Below are 21,320 nucleotides of genomic sequence, written 5' to 3' on the forward strand. Positions count from 1 at the left end.
TAGAACAGGTAGCGTAGTCATAAAGATGAACATGAACAATGCCATTTTCAAAGAAATGTCTCCTTAAAGATCCTGAAGGAGGATAGCCAGATGATTCTGGGCTCCAGAGAAAATATTGATACATTGCGTATTGATAGTTCTGCTGTTTCTTTGAAATACTTACTTTGCAACCATCAGAATAAAACACTAGGTAGAGATCCATCCAGGTCTAAGCATACCAATTTAGATCTGTGTCATCCCCACCAGGTTTATTAACAAGACCGATAACTACAGCCTTCTATTATCTCTGTTTTCACAAGCAAGATGATCCAAACATTACCCCATGCCTCATACGTACTTACATGCTACAAGAAACCTCTAACAATCAAATAAAATAGACCTATCATTAGAGGTTTTTAAACAGAAGCTGAGTGGCTACCTGCCATGGATGCTGGAGCAGATTTCCTGCATTGGCAAGGGGGTTGGAGTAGATGGCCTTTCAGACCCCCCTGCCAACTCTATGTTTAGAGGATCCTTTTAATTTTCCTTCTGAAGTGGGCATTTTTGTTGCCCATCAGTTACTCCAGCCCTGCAAGCAGATCACAGTTAATGTGTTCTACAACTTCATCCCCTTGAAATCAGGTAGATGATTCTTTCCAGAGTTAAAATGTAGAACTCTATCCTGCATGACGATGACAAGTTTTGTTGTTTTTCTCCATGTCAGAGGAACAAGACGAACAGAATATGACGGAGATGTGAGCTGAACCAGTGTCTCACTTCACTGCGCCAATTAGTTGTATATACCTCTGTTCATAAGAATGCTGAACCAGGAGAAACTATACACTGCCAGTGGAAATAACTTACACTTTAGTAGAGGACTCACACAGCCAGGAAAAAGGAAGGGATGGCGCCACATGACGTATCTCATTACAAGTAAAAAATTTTAAAAAATTATCCTCTTTGCCTTCCTGATCTCTTGGTGCACACAAGTACCTTGTTGATCAGCTAAATCAGCTAGGCTCCTTTATATCACATCTCCCATTTGAGGGCCAAACTACATGCTATGTTAAATATACGATCATGTTCAATGTAACTGTTTGTCTTATGGGTTTGGCTGGTGTCATAGTATGGGAGGGGGATCAGGATGGTGGTGTATGGAGAGACAGGTATTATTCTGTTCTGCTGGAACATGAGGCCCACAGGGAAAGTGGGAATGGCTATTGGAGGCTCCAATGGGTCAGGCCAGGAATATCAGGACCTTGGACAACTCCCAGTGGGCCCTACTAGACAAGTTTGTTGTTTCAGCAAAGATTTACAGGCAAAACCCAAAATAGATATACAGTGGTACCTCTGGTTAAGAACTTAATTCGTTCTAGAGGTCCGTTCTTAACCTGAAACTGTTCTTAACCTGAGGTACCACTTTAGCTAATGAGGCCTCTCGCTGCCACTGCACTGCCTCCATGCGATTTCTGTTCTCATCCTGAAGCAAAGTTCTTAACTTGAGGTACTGTTTCTGGGTTAGCAGAGTCTGTAACCTGAAGCGTCTGTAACCCAAGGTACCACTGTACATTAAATGCAATTGCACACTTAATGTAACATGCAGTCTGGCCTCTAGATGTGATACATGCATGAATCTTGTCTCATTTTCCTAGTGCTAAGGTCATGTTTGGATGGATTTTGTTTGCCGTTTTTACTGGACAGTTAAAAAAACCAGAAGTCCTCCGTTAATAAGGAGCTGTCAGAGGAATATATATTTTGTTCCTCTGTAATGCATCACCAATACACATGGTGCATTATAGAGGAACAAAAGCAAAAGAAGAAGATGAGGACTCGAATGCCTTTCATAATTTTGCAGAGGGAAGAAATTGGTTGAGTGCTGCCCCCCCCCATGTTGTTTTGGCAACCAAGTATCAGGAACGAAGAGGCACAACCCTGTCTCAAGCTCAGCCCCATCTCCACTGAGATGCTTGCCTCTGCTTCAGACCAAGTTCCAGGCTGCTGCTGAAACTGAATTCGAGAGGCTGCTGTATTTGATGGCTATCAGAGACAAACGGGCTGCAGAATGACACTTTAGGGTCATTCTCACTTTCCTCCATGAGCAGCATATCAAGAAGTTGCTATATAGGCTTTCTTGCTTTCACCAGCTTTTTAATCTTTCTGGTGTTATTGATCCCAAAGCAGCAAGGGATGTAAATCACACAGGACCCTGGAGACTGCACCGTTATCAGGAAAACAGAATGCTTATGAGAGACAAGCCATGTTAAAAGATACTACCTGGATTAGCTGCACTTGTTTTGCAAGGGTGTCCACTTCACACACCCCGTTTTTGGTGTAAGCCTGTAATGTTCTAAATGTACACCTACAATGCTTAAAACAGTATGCATTGCTATGGCAAATGTATACCATGCAAGTAACACACTAGTAGTCAGGGATCCACCATTGCCTGCAGCTCCCTTTCGAGTAAACATTTTGCAGCAATTATTTGGAATGGCCCTTTGCATACAGGCTTGTGAATTCGGACTTAAAATGGCCATACCTGCATGGGTGCAGACTTCAGGCTTGTCTGATCTTCTTTGTTTTTTCTAGAACCCCAAGCTCATTCTACCACAGCCATAGTTTTAAAACAAAACAGGATGCCTCTGAATGCATTCTGAATATATAACCCCCCCCCCGCAGTATTATAACTGTACTGAGTTCACAGAGTTGTATCCAGTTGCTCCAGCTGAAGTGACTATTAATGGAAGAGGAAGGAGGGAATGTTTGCTGATTCTCTGCCCACCCCCACCCCCGCACTGCTGTGTCCCAATCTGTTCTGGATGGCTGGGGACTCCCTGGAATAGATGGTGTGGGCATTATGGGAGGGAAAAGTGAATTTGCACCCTCCCCTCCTATTCTTTTGGAAGGTACCTCGGGGGGCGGGGAGTTGAAGGAGAACCATTTGGTTTCCACTTACAGCCCTTACACACAAGAGTTAACACAGGAAGTTGCCTTATATTGAGTCACACCATTGCTCCATCTAGCCTAGCATTGCCTAAACAGACTGGCAGTGGTTCTCCAGAATTTAAGGCAGGAAGATCACTCAACCCTAACTAGAGATGCCAGGGATTGAAGGTGGGGCATTCTGCATGCAAACATGTGCTCTGCACCACCAGCCTACAGCCCTCCTCCTATCTAGCTTTCTTGATTTCAGCATCTTACTTTAGGTGGGAAAAGCCATTTTGTTGTAAAACAGCTGGGATTCAATTTACTGCAAATCGCTCAGAAATCTACCAATAGGTTCCAATCCGTCTTTTGCCTACCCCTGCTGTAAGGCATCCCTCTTGAAATTATCCACAGCTAGGGCTGCCATATTTCAAAAAGTAAAAACCAGAACATCCCGAAAGTTGATGAAGACCCGAAAATTGTAGACCATCTGCTTTGCATGCCAAATGTCTCAGCTTCAATCCTCAGCATTTCCAGTTAGGGCTGGGAAAAGATCCCTGGTTGAAACCCTGGAGAGCTCCTCCTAGCCAGTGAGTACAGTGGTACCTCAGGTTACAGACGCTTCAGGTTACAGACTCCGCTAACCCAGAAATAGTGCTTCAGGTTAAGAACTTAGCTTCAGGATGAGAACAGAAATCGTGCGGCTGCAGCGCGGTGGCAGCAGGAGGCCCCATTAGCTAAAGTGGTGCTTCAGGTTAAGAACAGTTTCAGGTTAAGAATGGACCTCCAGAACGAATTAAGTACCTAACCTGAGGTACCACTGTACTGTGCTAGATGGACTGTTGGTCTGATGCAGTAGAAGTCAGCTTTCTATGTTCCTAGTTGTGAATATAGCACCACCATGTTCTTGAGCAGCTCACACTAATTTCAGTGGAGACTCGGCAGGAGAACATCACAAAACATTCTGGGTCAGATTTGCCTATATCGGATTCATTCTGCCTCCTTTAATGGCACAACTGGGAGCTTGAGGCAGCTGCCTCACCTTGCCTCTTGATGGGGCTTCTGCTTTTGGCTTTGCCGTCATTATTTGTCATGTAATAGAAGAAGCAGTAGAAAGATCCCAAGGTCAAAGGAAGGAGCTTTCAGCTCCCATTTGGATTTTCACAAAAACTGGCTGATTGAGTAAGCATTCCTGGGCTGATTTCAATTGACCCTCATTTTGAAGATCATTCTCATTCTCCCTCTTCCTCTAGAGGCATGGAGTGGTGGGGGCAGGGGGGACAGGAACATAGGAAATTGCCATTGACCCTTCAATAGCCCAGTCCAGACTGGCAGTCGCTCTCCAGGGTTTCAGACAGGAGCCCTACCTTACCTGAGTTTCCAGGTATTGAACCTGGGCCATTTTGCATGCTATAAAGGTGTTCTGCCACCTTGGATTCTCTTTGCTGTGACAAATGACTGAATCACCGAGCAGGTTGGCCCAAGACATTTTGCTGCTTGCAGCAGGACAGCAAATCTCCTCTCTCTGCACCTCCAAGACAAGATGCACAGTACCCAAGGCCAGCCAAGTCAATTTGGCACCTGAGGCCGAAAATCCCACAAGCACCTCTCCGCTCCTGGGTCGTAAAAAACACAATTACAGCTAACTAAATGACTAACCACTTGCTGCCCTTTCCTGACACCCAAAATGCGGCTACCTCATTCAGGGACGCCACTACTTATGAGGGAGCTGGATCCGTAATATCTCCCTTCTTCCTCCCCCCCCTTTTTCCCCTTCCAAAATCATCCTCATCACCAATAACAAATGTAAGGACTGACTGCTATTGCTGCGCGATCTAATTCTCCTACCCCTTTGGAAATAAACGCATAAAACCCCCTTTCTCTCTTCAAGAATATACAACCCGCTCCACGCTGAGATCAAATAGAAACTAATCTGAGAAGTGTGTTTCGAGCCTTCGCAGAGGGCGCCTGCCTCCCATCCGCTGCCTTTCTTCCCAAGCCAGGAGGAGGGGCGCCGCTCTCTATGGCGGCCTCGCTCCCTCCCCCTCCCCACGAAGTGCGCACGGGCTCCCCCTGTCGGCCGCCGCGCCACATTCACCGCGCGGAGGGAAAGCGGGAGGAGAAGGGCGAGCGGGCTCCCCCTGAGGGGCGCGCGGCATTTCCCCCCGAGAAGAGGCGAGCGAGAGCGGCGCTTGCCTGCGAGGGGGGCGACGACGAGCTTTGCTCTCCTCCTTCGCCTCACTGCTAGAGAGGCGGTGGCGAGCAGCAGCAGCAGCAAGCAGCAGCAATAGACACGGACAGCAGGTTGCAGCCGGGAGCCGACGCCTCGCCCGCGCTGGGGACTCAGGCAGGCGGACTCTCATGCGGCGGCGGCGGCGGCAGCAGCAGCTCTTCGCCGGCCGCTCCAAACTCCGTGCCTGCGCGGCGGTGGCGGCGGCGGCAAGCGCTAGCTCCGGCTCCGTCCTCCTTCCTCTTCCCGCCTTGGCGACCCGCGCGGGGGCCGCCGCCCCGTCTCTCCAGCCCGCCAGCCCGGGGCGGCTGCACCTTCCTTGAAGCCTGGGAGCCCCCACTCCCCCGCTGCTCTTCCCTATGGGGATTCGGGAGTTCCCCAACGGCACGGCCAGGGGCAAGACCGTCGCCATGTGAGTGGGGGGCGAGGGGGCGGCGGGGGGCAGGGCGTGGGGGGCGTCGCGCGCAGCAAAGGTTCCCTCACGCAGCCATTCCCCTTCTCCCGGGGGGCAGCCGCCGCCGCCGCGCCACCGCCGACCCGGTGAGGGAGGACGAGGGACACCGGGAGCAAAGTTTTCAGCCTCTTCCTCCTGCTTGCTGCTCACTTTCTCCCGGCCGCGCTCGTCTTTTCTCCTCCTCGCTGGGTCTGAGAAGCGAAGGAAGCGGCGTGTTTGTGTGGAGAAGGGAGGTGGTGGTTTTGGCGCGGAAAGGCGGAAAGTTCGCCCGGAGCCTTTCCTGGCCAGCTCCCCGGCGGGGAGCGGAGGAGGAAGGCGCGCTCCCTCGCGGCAGCTTCCAGCCCCTCGGGGTGCGCGGAGAGCGGCGTCGCGCTGGGCTCCGTCCGGGCGGACTCGCAGGAGGAGGGGCTCGGCGCCTATTGACAGAAGACCAAAGTAGACCACGTTTTCTGAGGGGGGGGACCCCCTCTACAAATCGTTGTACTAGGCGAAATAGTAGTAGAACTCGGCTGAGGTTTGCGCTTTGTGCCCAGTGCCCTCAGCGGGGAAGGACCGCAGCCTTGGCATGCAGAAGGTCCCGGGTTTAATCCCTATCATCTCCAGGTAGGGGTAGCAAGGACGCCTGCTTGAAACCTTGGAGAGTCGCTGCCAGTCCGTGTAGGCAGTACTGAGCTAGGTGGACTGGTGGTGGGGCTTGACAAAAGGCATTGCAGGGGGTTGGACTAGATGACCCCTGCGGGTCCCTTCCAACTTACAATTCTGGGATTCTAAGGCAGCTGCCTCTATTCCTCTTTGTTGCATTCTTAACACCTTGATCCTGAGAGGCTTTGCATTTATTACATTCGCCTTTGCCTTACCTTCTCCTCACCCACCTCTCTTGTCTCTGCCTCTAGTGGCATGAGGAGATCTCCAGACGTCAGCCCCAGGAGGCTGTCAGACATCAGCCCTCAACTCCGGCAGCTGAAATACCTAGTGGTGGACGAGGCGATCAAAGAGGATTTGAAATGGTCCCGATCTGTGGAAGACCTCACCAGTGCGACTGTGGGGCTCACCTCCATTGAGGAAAGGATTCTACGGATTACTGGCTACTACGGCTACCAGCCCTGGGCTGCCAGCTACAAAAGTAAGTCCCTTGTTTATCCCTGCCTCCTTCACAGCAGCAGTCACCATTCTCTCTATATTATACACACACACACACACACACACACACACAAACAGAGTCCTCAACTTTCTGTCACAAGGAACGTTCTCAAACTGCCTGGGGACGATTCAGGTTGTACTCTGGAATTAACCCCTTGATTCCTCTTCTAGGAATCAGTGGGTTTTTGTATCTTGTATTATCAAAGTAAATAAGAGATGGCCTTTGTTATTTGGCTGGTTTATTGCTCCTTCTTTTCCACAGCTGTCTTAGAATAATAGAATTGTAGAGTTGGAAGGGACACCAAGGGTCGTCTATTTCAACTCCCTGCAGTGCAGGAACCCTGCCCACAGCCGTCCTTGGGTGGGCTCGAACCACCAACCTTTTGGTTAACAGCCAGATGCGCTGACCCATTGCGCGTGTGTGTATATGCCATGTATTTTATATTTTTGTGTCAGTATAGCAAGACTGATAACAGATGGGTGGGTGGGGGTGAACTTTCCCTCTTTCTGTGTGTGTGTTGTTTCAAAAGGATGTGGGGACATGAGGAGTTAAATGCAGATCAAATGAACTTTCTGGTTGTCTTGGGGGGGCACTGTGGTGATTATTATATAAAACATATAATTCTTCAGATTTAGGAAAGGATTTCAGCTTAGTGCTCAAGCTTGGATCAAATATGAATTTTATGAAAGGTCACTGTGGCATAAAGGGCTTCTTTACAAATAAAAATTGTTAGATTAAATGGTGAAAGAAGCTTTTGTCTTCAATACAAGGAACTGATCAGGAAAATGTCATACAGCTGGATGATTTAATGAATTGCTTTCAACTTCAAAACAGATTTGCACATATTGTATTATTATGAGTCTGGGGTACTAGACTTCCCTAAAACCATGAATCAAGCAATGATTAAAATATAAGTCAGGCCAGCTTCCTTAGGAGAGACGGGCCATTAAAGGAGAGCGAAGGAAATGGGCTAGTAACAAAGTGAAGACTCTGTGTCAGACTCTCCCCCTCCCTGAGCTCTGAGATAATTAGTAGAGACAAAGCAGAGTGGAGAGTTTAGGATTGCAATTGGTGGTGATGTAACCTAGGAGGGAAATGGTTGCAGGCTGTGAATTGCAGCAAGCTAGAGCAGAGGGTCAGAGAGCCATGGCTGATTTCTGTTTGGATCCAACGCTGCAACCATGAGAAATACAAGACCTTTTTGGTGTGTTAATGCTGTGAACCCCTCAGTTGTAGGCTCAGGTGGTATATATGTGTAAATAAACCATATATCATAAAGACACCACAGTCTCCGCTGTGCCTACACAGACCCTGGGTAGGTGCCTGGACCCCTGGAATCTTGCACTGCTCTGAGATTGGGGTGGCAGGTAGCAGTATTAATCAAAGCAAAGTGGACTTTCATGCCAGAATCCTAACCTCACTTACCTGGGAGTAAACACCATTGAAGTTACTCCTGAATAGACATGGTTAGGATGCAGCCATAATGCTACTTACTGTATTGGCTTGAATATAAGCCACACCGAAATATAAGCCGCACCTTTAAAATTGGAGGAGGGGGGAGAAAAAAATCTGGAGTATAAGTCGCTCCACTCCTCACTGCTCCTGGCTGTATAAAACAATGTCACAAATATATGCCACACTTTAACTTTTCACGGTCGGAATTTGAGAAAAAACTGAGGCTTATATTCAGGCCAATACAGTATGGTAATTTTGGTGCTAAGGTATAGTTCTTTATTTCTTAATACCATTAATGTAATAAAATGATTAGGCTTACTCATGGTGGATGGGGTTAAATCTGTACTTGTGAGAATATATTAAAGAATATATTGAATAGTCGCTGGGGAAACCCAGCCAGATGGGCGGGGAATAAATAATAAATTATTATTATTATTATAGTAACAAATTATTATAGGATTCTTTTAACAACCACCACTAGTTAATGCTGGTGTTCCTACCAGGTTGCAGTCCTATTCCCACTTACGAGGAAGTATTCCCCATTGAATTTAATGGGACTTCTGAGAAGAGTTGTATTGGATTGTGCTATAAATGTGTACAATAATCAATACAATGTATTACACTACTCTGATCATGATTCATGTTTTCATATTTCCAAAGTCTGACAAAATATTTCTCTAATATCTCAGGGCACTGATGGTTGTTACAGTGTGCCTATTTTGTGTGTTTATCATACAAAAAGACAGGAAGGTTCTCCCTCCTGCTCCATTTTACGAATCATCTGTAAGGGGTGCCAAATTCCATGTTACGAATTTTCTGCATTTGCATGGTGACATCACAATAACATGCCTCCTGAGTTGTCCAGGAGGAAACATATTCATTCTTCTCATTTTCCTTTCTCCAAACATGTTGGTTCAGAAGACGCCATGTTACCAGGAGGTAAGTCTGGAATTTCTGCATTCAATAATGGTGCAGCTTCAATAGCCCATCCTGTCAGCTCTGAAATATGGAAACAGGGCTTTATTCAAATTAAATAACCACTCAATCCCTTGGAAAATGGCTTGTGGAGTGTCGCAAGTTTCTGTTTTGATATCTGCATGGAGTCAGTGGCTGAAACTGTTTAATGTTTTGGAGTTGGATGTCATTAACATGCTGATGATACCCAGCTCTGTTTTTCTATCAAGATCCAGGAGCTAAAGCTCTCCCGTGAGCCAGTGTCTGGCAACTGCAATGGACTAGATGAGGATGTATAGGTTGCAACTGAATGCAGATGAGGCATAAGTGATGACAGTTGGGGGTCCTTGGAGAGAAAAAACCCAGTGATGGGATTTGCCTTCTTTTAATTGAGTAGTTGTGCATTATAGGGGATCTTTTCAATCCTTTCTTAGTTCGGATTCTAAGAATTCTTGGTTACTGCGTCTACCTATCATTTTTACTGCGCCCTTTCCTGATGTACAGGGACCTGGCCAATATCTCACACACTATTTGTAATATGAATGGACCACTATAATGCGTCCTGTGGGGCTGACCCTTTGCTAATGCAGCACTTCACTTATTTGAGGGAGTAGGGCAATGGAAACAGATAAGATCTGTGTAATTGCTGTACACTCCTGGCAAAGATGAGTCCATAGGAGAGTCTGAAGCTAGCTAGTATGAGTTTAGAGCAAGTGACTGACCAGCAAGGAGTTTGTACCCACTTGAAAGCCATAGGTCATAAAACAAAAGTAGTCAGAAACAAGTCTTTCAGTACCTTGGACAGGCCTCAGGGAAGAAACTCAGGTGGAGACAACTTCTTATTAGAAGGACAAGTTGCTGAGCTCATGTACTTTTTCAGCTTGACTACCACCTCACCAGGCTCTGCCCCCTTACTGGAAAATGGAGATCCTTTAAGGAGCAAATCTCTGGCCTGGAGCCTGACATTTTGTTGTGTCTCCGTTGCCAAGCACATTGCCTGTGGTGGCGAACAGATGGCACACAAGGCCTTTTGTGTGTGGGTGAGGAGCAAGGATGCTGGTTCTGTGATGGTTCCTAGATCCTGGACTATAGTCTCTGGGCATCCTGGCTGAAGGGTTTTAGGAAAGGGTCAGCAAACTTTTTCAGCAGGGGGCCGATCCACTGTCCCTCAGAACTTGTGGGGGGCCGGACTATGTTTTTTTTGGGGGGGAATGCATCTCTGAACAAATTTCTACGCCCCACAAATAACCCAGAGATGCATTTTAAACAAAAGCACACATTCTGCTCATATAAAAACACCAGGCAGACCCCACACATAACCCAGAGATGCATCTTAAATAAAAGGATACATTCTACTCATGTAAAAACATGCTGATTCCCAGACCATCCGCTGGCCAGATTTAGAAGGCGATTGGGCCGGATTTGGCCCCCGGGCCTTAGTTTGTCTACCCATGGTTTTAGGTTCAAAGTGTCAGATTCCAATGGTTGCTGGACTCAGCTTGAGTTTCAGTTCCCAAATCTGGTGTTTGTGTGGGTGATATTCCTGACTCATCTGATCTCTAGCCCTCAAAGTCAATGCCCAAATCACTTTTGGTAATCTGGATCTTGACCATTGCAATGACACTGGGATATTTTTCTTTGAGCCATAATTAAAGGGGGGTTCACCTTGGGCTCAGAAGACATATAAAACCTGTACCCTGCTGGTTGACTATGATCTTCAAAAGAGGCTTCCCTTGCCGGGTTAATTTTCACTTTTTGAGAGGTGGTAGAATGAAAGTCTTGAGGAATTTTTAGTGGGTTGTTTCAAAATGCTCCTTTCAGAGCTTGAATTTTCTGTGCATGGCTTTGTGCCTGTTGTGCAATAGCCTCTAAGCCAAGAGGCTACTCACTCCCCTGAGATGTGGCCATTTGTTTTGCATGGTTCTCAAAAAAGGAAGAAGTCTAGAGGCTACTGAGGCCTCTGAAAGACATCTCCCATGACAAGCAGCCCATCATGATCCTTCAAGTCCTCCCTGGAGAAAACCTCAGAACGTTGGGAGCTATGCCCATGTACGAGCTGCCTCCACGAGGGTGTGTAAAATACCACTGGGGATTCCCAATTTGGATGATTGTCATGCAAGGGACTACAGTGCTTTCCACCTCCAATGTTAAAGGTGCTAGAGATGTCTTGAGATTATTGGAGATTAATATCATCCACCACCCCACTTAGACGGGCCCTTCAAACAAAAATATGGTGAAAGTAGATGATAGTGAGACTTAGAATGACAGCTGAGAAGCAGCTTGACAGAAATGCCAATCCAGGAGATGCAGGAAGGAAAAATACTGGATAATGTCCACCTGAAAATGTGCCACGTTCCCTGCATTCCACATCTCTCTGCAACAGCAGCATGTTGCAACCAACAGAGCTATCCAGACTGTTTTGAAACTTATTAAAAATATAGTAAAAGGGGGGGGTCAATTGTTTACAAATGAAATCTATCTTATCCTAATATCATTCACAGTTTTAGAATTTTGCACTGGAAGGGAGGGATATTCTAAAGGATTGTGAGAGGTTGTTTTTACAGAGTGCCTTGATGTGTAGCTGTAGCTTGATGCAGCTGATATACTGGTTTTGTTTATCTGACAGAGACTCATTATCATTGAAAGTGTGCTGTGCAGGATTTTATAATTGTTCATAAAGAGTTACAGTTTATTAAAAATGTTGCTGAAAGATACATAAGGACTTATAACTTCTTGGATAAAGTGTTGTTTGCTTTGTTGGCAAAAACTGGCTTGCTACTTGTACCTCTGCAGTAATTACTGCCTTGCAGGCTTTGTTCTTTCAGTCTTAAAATGAGTGGTACCTTGTCTCATGAATGGCCCTATTGCCCATTAAGAGAAATATCTTTATTGGTGTTTCTGCCAGATTGGACCTTATGGGAGGGCCAGCTTCTGAGCTAGTTGTTAATGCTCCTCTCTGACATGATGACTAATAGTCCAATTGACTTCATGTTGAGCAACTGTGGGTAGACTTGCTGAAGTAAGAAAGATCACATCCGTAGCTCAATTATAACCTGCTTTCTGGGATTTGAAATTTGTCTTTGAATGCTAATTGTAACCAAATGTTAATTCTCCACAGCAATATTTTAATGGCATCTGTTTCTTGGAATCTGTTTAATTTGGCAGAAGTTATGACTAAAGAAGAGGTAGCAATGCCTTTGAATTTACATAGCTTTGAATTCAAAGCTATGCAAATGTTTGATCATATTGTTGAGATATGTTTTGTGTATTACACCTGAAATGTGCTGTGTGTTCTGAGAAAAACAAAGAATCGCCTGCACTTAACCACAACCATCAGAATTACTATGCAGAAATTAGCTGTGGGAAAAGCAATGTTCACTTTTCTGTGATTACACAGCTATAATGTACAGAGAATATACAGTGGAATGCAGAGGAGGAGGAGCACAGAGGAAGTAACAGGATTGGGAACAGCTGGCATTGTGGTGCAGTTCTGCAAGTGACCACTGTCTGTTTTGAGTTGTTGGGGGTTGGATGAACTGTAGACTAGAAAGGGTATATGTGGCGTGCTCAAGTATCAGTTGTTGGTTTTTTTACATTAGCTTGGGCTCTAATGAATTCAGTTTGTGAGTTGGGCATAGATAAGTGGCAACATATGTGATTGTTGTTTATATGTGTCTGAGCCATCTGCTTGCAAAACTGATCAGTCTTCTGCGGGGTTTGAAAAATGTTTTATCATGCTAGTGGTCCCTCAGACTATAACTCAAAGAATGCAAATTTTCTCTAAGAAACCACTGGCTTAGTGTAATATACATGGAGGGAAGGTAATTTTTTTAAAAAGTGGAATAAATCAAGTCAAGTTTTATAAAGGAATTGGCATGTTATATCATACTTCTTAGGATCCCACCTGTCTGGTCTTTGACCACAATAAAGATAGATTGAAAGATTGATTAGGATCCACCAAATCAATGAGACTTCCAGGTTAAAATGGTATTAAACTAATAGTATTTAATAAGCACAGAACAATCATGGTTCAATTTGTGTTCCTTAACTACTTTCTGTCACATTCCTGGCATGTACTGTGCCCACTATTTTGCATGTAAAAGGTACCCCTGCCCGTACGGGCCAGTCATGTCCAACTCTAGGGTTGCATGCTCATCTCGCTCAAGAGGCCGTGAGCCGGCGCCGTCCGAAGACACTTCCGGGTCACGTGGCCAGCGTGACGAAGCTGCAGCTGGCGAGCCAGCACCAGCGCAGCACACGGAAACGCCGTTTACTTTCCCGCTATAAAGCGGTACCTATTTATCTACTTGCACTTAGGGGTGCTTTCGAACTGCTAGGTGGGCAGGAGCTGGGACCGAACGACGGGAGCTCACCCTGCCACGGGGATTCGAACCTCCAACCATGCAATCAGCAAGCCCTAGGCACTGAGGTTTTACCCACAGCGCCACCCGCGTCACTGCATGTAGTAGAACATTAATCTGATTGCTATCTAAGCAAGTAAACATGAAAATGGCATGAAGCCTCATAATATGATTGCACGTTAAAACATTGAAGGCAATTAGAAATTTCTTTATGAAAAAGTTTTCACAGTGTGCATTGAATTCTGGAGATTAGCAATTCCCTATTAGATTGTTGCAAACGGCTTCTCCATCTGCCACCTGTTGGAAAGTAGCCTGCAGGCTGTTGCTGATCTATCTGGGAATCTGATAGTTGTAGGGAATGCAGAAATTCAAGCACTGTGCTTTTGTGTGCTTTTGAATACACTAAGGTTTCATTGAGGACCTCTTCAGATAGCAGAAAAAATGTAGGTGCCTCCCTTTCTAGTAATGTTCTGCCATATATTTTTCCCCTGCATATAGCTCAACTGTGTTAGCTTATACTAAACTTAAGGGTTCTTTAGTGTACGTATTGGGAGTTGTCATAAAGATATTACTCACTTTTATTATAGGTTCAATCCTAAATATTGTTCATGCAAGTAAGTATTTTAGGTGAGGTATGCCTTTAGCTATGTCAGTATTATGGCTCAGATTATAGACACAATAAAATAGGGATGCAGAGGCTGGAAAATGATGCAGCTGTTTAGAGTAAGCAAGAGGGCAGGGAAGAGCTTTGAACCATCTGTTCCCCTTCTGCATACCTTTGCTTGCTGCTTGAAGATAATGGGCATGTATGGGCCATATTTTTTCACTTGGGGGTTCCATTCTTCTTCATGAGCAGTGTGAGCCTCCAGATGTAAAGCTTCTTATATTGCCAAAATGGCACCATCCATGCACAAGAGAGGAGGTATCAGCAAGTATGAAGTAACTTGGCAGAAGTTTAAAAAAAAAAACACTTTGAGAGGGGAGCGTAAGGATGGAGAACCCAAAACAGCCAAATTAGACCTTTAAGCTATGGGACACTGGATGAAGGGACAGAAAACCAAGAGAAGAGTTCTGAAATCCTGGAAGAGAGCATGGATGGGTGCTTGAAAAGTACTGCTTCATATTGCAACATTTTCTTGCAGGTCACACCTATACTTGTTTCTAATTGTACAAGTGTTGTAAAGGGCAGGATACAGGATGGCCCAGAAGGAAAAGCAGAGAGCTTTGGATTGGCATGCAGTAGCTTGGAGTGTTGTGTTGCCAATCACAGCATCATTGGTGGAATATATGAGAGGCCTTGGGATGCTGCAGTCCACATTCAGAGTGCCAGATCATAGCCTTTGATATCCCAAGCCTTCTAAGGTATGGTTGATGGAGTTGGATATGTTTAGCCTAGAAAAAAGGAAACTGAGGGGAGATAGGATAGCCATCTTCAAATTTCTAAAGGGTTGTCACATGGAAGAATAGAAGCCGGACCAATGATTTTAAGTTACAAGAAAGAAGATTCCAAATAAACACCAGGAAGAACTTTCTGACAGTAAGATCTGTTTGACAGTGGAACGGACTCTCTTGGAAGGTGCTGGACTCTCCTGCAAAGGTTAGATAGTCATCAGTCATGGATGCTTTAGTTGAGATTCCTGCATTGCAGGATGTTCGACTAAATGACTCTCATGGTCCCTTCCAACTCTACAGTTCTATTATTCTATCTAGGCTTTCATAACCCCTAGATTTGATTGTTGTAATGCACTGTATGTAGGGCTGCCCTAAGATTGGCCAAGAAGCTGAAGCTAGTGCAAAATTCAATGGCTTGAATACTCACTGGGACAGTGTGTTGCCACCATGTCACAATGCTGTTGAAAGAATTGTACTGGCTGTCAGTTAGCTACTGAGCTTAGTTCAAGGTGCTGGTACTGTTGTATAAAGCCCTAGATAGCTTAGGACCAGGACACCTAAATGATCATATCATCTCTTATACACCAATCTGATCACTGCATTCTTCAAGAGAGAGCCTTCTGCAGGTATCTTCTCATCAGGAAATCTGCATGATGTAGGACTTGGGTTTTTTAGAGTCGGGGTGCCTACCCTTTGGAAATCTCTTACTACCTGAGAAGTATCTTCTCTGTTGTCTCTTTGGCACCTACTGAAGGCTTTCCTTTTCAACAAGCCTTTTAAGTGCAGATTCTTATCCCAGTCAGTCTCTTTGCTGAATTTTAAATTGTTTTTATAAGTGTTTTATTGTTGATGTTTTTATTGTTAGTAGCTTTGGGGTGTTGCATGGATGGAGTTCCTCAGTGAAATGAAATCAATAATAAAGTACTGCCTTTTACTGTATTAAAAATGGTAAAACTTTTAAAAATAATCATGGTATGAGTTGCAGTTCCTTTTCCTCAGTGAAAGAGGAATGCTTGAAAGCAATCAATAATGAAATTGTCAGATATACAGTGGTACCTTGTGTTACGTACCGTCCCCCTTACAAATGCTTTGGGTTATGTGCTCCACTAACCCAGAAGTAGATGCCCCTTGTTGTGAACTTTGTCCCGGGATGCAAGCAGAAGTCGCGCTCCGTCAGCACCATTAGCGAAACCACGCCTCATGTTATAAGCGGTTTCCGGTTACAAACGGACCTCCAGAACGGATTAAGTTCATAACCGAAGGTACCACAGTATAAAAGTTTAGTTTTGTGTGGGTATCATTTTGTGTGGTATTGTTGTAAATGGAGCAGTTCTCAAAGCCAATTCATTTTCTAAGACTAGGAACTGCAAAACAGATAATCATTCCCAAACTATTCATTTTCCTTATAAACTAACTCAGTGGCTTATTTAGGCTCCTTAACAGTAAGAAGGAGTCCTCATGGAACAGTGTGGGTGGGACTCAGTGGCAGAGCATATGCCTGCGCTGCCCAGGGCAGGCGTGCTCCCGAGGGGGCCAGGGCACGGAGGCTGCACCTCCCAGGTGCACAGAGTGGTGCGCGTGCCCTGCAGCTGGGGATGGAGCGAGCCGCCGATGGCGGACATTCGGTGCACCGCTCGCCTGCAACTCCCAAGCCTCCCCCCCAGCTGTCAAAATGAAGGGGGAAGGGGGGAATGCCACCAGCAAAGCGGCGCAGCTCCCCCCCATACTCCGACGGCTTGGGAAAGACTTGGGAGTCGCGGGCAGGCGGCACACCAAATGTCACCCCCCTCAGCGAAGACACCTGGGGCGATTCGCCCCCACCGCACTCCCCTTCCTCCACCCCTGGTGGGACCTCTAAGTAGAGAGGAGTAGGGTTGCAGTGTTAGTCATTTTGTATTACCGCAGTCCTGATTCCTGCTCAGCAGTGGCACCCCAAGTTTGGAATTCGCTCCCTTCTGAGGGATGAATAGTGCTGATTTGGTTGGGTTTTCTGTTTCAGTTAAAGACCTCGCTATTAGCCCAGGGCCTTTACTGAAGTTTAGTTTACTGTCAGAATGGATTTCAAGTATTTATCCAGTTGTGATTTGTCCACCTACATTTGATTGCACCATAATATCTCATAGCAGCTATAAGTCAACAGGGTAGATAGAGTATGGTACTGGAGGTTAAAAAATATTGTATCCATAAAGCAACAGGTATAAATGATCAAGGATATGCAAGCTCCATTGTAATATGCAAATATGCAAAAGAGGCATCTTGATCCCCATCATTTCTGAATTCCTGTTGTTCATATTGCTACCCTTAATATATATGCTTTTCTTGCATCGCCTTCAAATTTCCCATGAGACGCGATTCACTGACTTGTTAAAAACTTCTTCACTTTCCACCCTCAACAAGAGAATTGTGAAATAATGTAGGACAGAGCCTCAAATGTTTGTTTAGTGGTGCATGCCTTGTTTAATGTGTCCTAGAAGAAAATGTTGATGTGCTGTTTCTACAATTCTCTTCCACTTTTTTTGTTTAAACTAATATAATTTAATTCAGTTTTGTTTTGTTTTGTTTTGGATTGAGGGTGCAATCTCAGGATGAGAAATGGGGAAAGGGAACTTGATTGAGCTAGTGACAGCCCATCAGTGTACCAAGAGCTGTATAAGCTCTTTAGTCCCATCAAAATTACCCTTGTGGTGAATTAAAAACACTAAAGAATTACATTATTTCTATGGCCTTTTGCAATTTCTGATCAGGTCAATCAGTTGATTACTTTGGAGAAGAGTGTTAGGTTAGTAATCGGAAATAAGTTTATTAAAACATGTTTAAACAATTTCCCCACAAACTTTACACTAAAAACAGCAACACAAAAACAAACAAATCAATATATGATTGCTTAATGGTTTTGTTTAACTGCTAGGAAGAGTCTGGTGTGTGCAGGCATAGGAGTCTTGTTGGGTTTTTTAAAGTTACTTGCCAAAAACGCTGTTAATGCAAAACACTGGAAATCTAATGGTCTGTATCAAAACTCAGTGATTGAAAAAAGCACTCTTGGTAGTAGCAATGGACAAGCAAACTGTATTGTTATGATTCTGGAATGATTTTGCGAATAATGAACTGTTGTAGCAATGGGATGCTTTGGCGACTTATTGGAATAATTACTGTAATTTGCCTCAGCTCAATAAACACCTCTCTTTCTGTCTTGTAACAAATACAGTATGTAAAATAATGATAGTTTTAGATGATGCTCTTTTTGTTTCTTGTTTATTATTTTGTTTTGCTTATTATTATGGCCTCAGACGTGCTTTCTGTTAAAAAAGGGGGAAGTAAATGTGCTCAGTGCTTTTTACACATAAAACTGAGTCCACTAAGTGATATTAGAACTTTGCCCTTTTTGGAGGGTGGGAGTCTAACTTGTTCTATTAATAGTATATGGTTGAACATTTAACTTTTCTTTGTTTCTTTTTTACTAAAAACGTTGTGACAAACTGCTGTGGCGAATCTAGTGACCCAAATCTATAAGCAGCTGGACTAACACAAGAACATATCATAGGATGGGGCATGAAGTGCAGTGATGGTTTGTCAGAGGGCCAAACAAGATGTGGCATTAAACATATATTTGAGTTTAATATGCAAGCAGCTGCTAGAGGCGGGCTATTAATTTCTGACATTGCAGCGTGTCAACCTCCTTTTCTCTGTTACCATGGTCCTGGCCAAGCTTTGGAGCTACTATTTGTGTTCAGAGGAAATCTCCTACTGACAGAAACACAGAGCTTTCATGATAATAAGCAAAATGAAATTTGTGAAATTTGCTGGTGCTCCTCTCAGCAGCCCTGGCTGGCAGCTGACATATTTATGTCCCAGAAAGATGACCCAGTGTCTTTCGAAGGGGCATTCTGTGACATAAGCTTGGCAGCTACCAGCCAGTGGCTGAAGGAAGAAGATCAGCCTTCACCACAAAATAGGTGATGGCAGAGGAATCAGAGAAAAATACAGGGCAGGTTTGTTCCTCCTTTTATCCCTAAATCTCCCCCAAGCCCCAAGCAAAGACTTCCAGTTACGCAATGAAGCTTCCCCCCCCCCATGTGCCCCTATGTCCCCAATTGGCTGGGGGGGAAGGTCAGGAGAACAGCACATGGGGGAAGGAGAGAGGGGTTTCGGTGGATCTGGATGCTTGTGCAGCTGGAGCATTCATCATGATGCAACACAGAATTCCACCCAGTGTTTCTAGAAATAGGCAGTACTCTGCAGATAATTCATTCTGGAGATACTCACTGGTATAACTCTGATATGTATTAATGTAAAGCTGATTTATTGTCCATAGTCGGCTGCAAAAGTATTAAAAGTGCACCTGCACACCATTATTCTTATTGCTGATGGATTGCAGGATCTCTGCTTGTTTTGTTGTATGTGGATTATTTTATTTTTAAAAAAAAATAATCAGTTTTTTTTTAAAAAAAGATTTTTAAAAAAGGAGACTTCAATGAAGGTTAAGCCACAAAAATAAAATCTTGTGTTCACAACATGAGAGTTCAGTATTCACATCTAATACTAGAGGTTGTACATAGCCATGTTAGCCACTGACAGTCTTAATCACCATAATTAGTCGAATCCCATTTTAAAGCCACCTTTACTGAGTCTATGCCATTGCTATATCTTGTGTTAGCTAATTCTGTAGGTATGCATTGTGTAATGAAGTTCTGTCTTTTTTTGTCTGTCATGAATCTGCCACCCTCAGTTTCATGGGATGATCCTACTATATTAATTTCTCCAAACCATGTATAATTTTATATATTCCTGTCCTTCCCTTCCCTTCCCTCCCCCCCAATGTCATTTTCCACACCTTTTCCAGCTCTATAAGAAACTTTTCTTTCCATGAAAATTTTTTGTTTTTACAAAATGTGGCTTGTTTAAAGGAGGCAATGGAAGTTTAAAGGAGCAGAATGGAAGGGGGCTTTTAACTCTTTCTGGGCAGACAGTGGCACTGAGACCCACCTGAAAGTTCCGCAGGTCCACTGGTGCATCCCGGTCTATTGTTTGAGAAACACTGCACTATTTCCTTAATATGACTTTCATTAGTGGAATATTCATTTAGTGTGGATCCTAGTGCACATTGTAACCAATTCTTTTAAAGGTGCAAAGGGAAGTTTTTTCTTCTTCAGAGTGCATATATACAAATGCTTTTTCAAAAACAAATAAAAACTAAAAACCTGCTCATGAGGGCTTTAGCATGATGCCCCATTCTAAATCCAGCTTAAAATCACAAGTTCTTTAGTGAATAATAGAATGCCAGGATCAACTTTAAAGGCAAACAAATGAAACCAAACAGAAAATAGCTGGGTTGATGTGGCAGCCTTCTGGGACCTGCAGCAGGAAGCTGGTGTTTGAGTTTTTATTTTTCTCTGCTGGTTGGTGGGTGAAAGTATAGTTTTGTTTTTTGCTGATGTGCTGCCAGCATTGTTATTGCTGTTAGGGGTAGGGTTTGTTTTTTCTGTTCTATTTTATAATGTATTTATGTATATATTCTTCATTGTAAGTTGCATGGAGACATGTTAGGTAGCAAGGGACAGATAAATTTAATAAAGAAATAAAACTTAAAGCGATATGGAAGTCTCTAAATAATGGAAATTCAGTAAGCTGAATACTTCAATGGGCATGCCTCTCTGATTTCTGATACTCTATTTTTTATGGTCTCTTTTCAAAATTCAAAAGTAACTTAGGAGGATACAAATCTTGGCACACATACCCTGGAGTTAGCTCCGCTGAACACAGCAGAATTACTTTTCTTGGTAAACATGCATATGATTGTGCTATTAGAATATTCCTCTTCAACACACTTCCACCAAAGGGAAAATATTATGAATAAATGTAGGTGTACTAGAATTTCCAGGTCCATATCCCTCAGCAGTTTATATGTTCTGGCTGCCTCTCTGTCTGTGCTAGCCATTGAGTGCTTATTCCTAAGGCAACTGGAGCCAATTATTCCCACCCAAAGTACCTTTAAAATGTCTTGAACTGTGTTGCAGATCAGTCTTCTGAATGTGGAATAGCATCTTTTAATGGATGTGCAAGATAAAAGCAGACTTATCTTCCTGCATTCATCAAACAATCATTTCTACTTTAAAGAGCAGTAGTGTACAATAGTTTATGCAAAAGAAAATAAAAATGCTTTCCTCCTATTCCTGGCAAGGATGGTTAGACTGGGTTTATCTTCGGTCTTTGTGCCAATGATTGGGAAGGTAATTAAGCTCAATTTATCAATATTATTATTATTATTATTATTTGTATTCTTTTACCTGCCTTTCACCAGAGAGTCCTAGGGAGGATTACAGCTTATAAAAACACAATGCAATGAAACAATAAGCAACAACAATGCCACCCATGACCCCAAAAGAATACTCCAATACAACACATTACAAGGAGGACAACAAAACCAATTTTTCA

At 44.1% G+C, this 21,320-nt stretch overlaps 1 protein-coding gene across 3 annotated transcripts in view; it reads left to right on the forward strand.

Moving 5' to 3' along the window:
* The first annotated feature begins 5,158 nt into the window (after positions 1–5,158).
* The window catches only part of SLC35F3 (solute carrier family 35 member F3), a 91,231-nt gene continuing 75,069 nt past the window's right edge, over positions 5,159–21,320 (forward strand). The window contains exons 1-3 of one of the 3 annotated variants that reach the window (XM_053382538.1): positions 5,159–5,543; positions 6,479–6,708; positions 9,100–9,120. In XM_053382538.1, the coding sequence (XP_053238513.1) occupies positions 5,491–5,543; positions 6,479–6,708; positions 9,100–9,120 (304 nt within the window). In that variant the 5' untranslated portion in view covers positions 5,159–5,490. Of the gene's footprint in view, positions 5,544–5,609; positions 6,189–6,478; positions 6,709–9,099; positions 9,121–21,320 lie in introns of those variants that run through there. The other 2 variants (XM_053382539.1, XM_053382540.1) reach the window with 2 other exon arrangements.

The sequence above is a fragment of the Podarcis raffonei genome, chromosome 3 (genome assembly GCF_027172205.1).
Source record: "Podarcis raffonei isolate rPodRaf1 chromosome 3, rPodRaf1.pri, whole genome shotgun sequence".
NCBI lineage: Eukaryota > Metazoa > Chordata > Lepidosauria > Squamata > Lacertidae > Podarcis > Podarcis raffonei.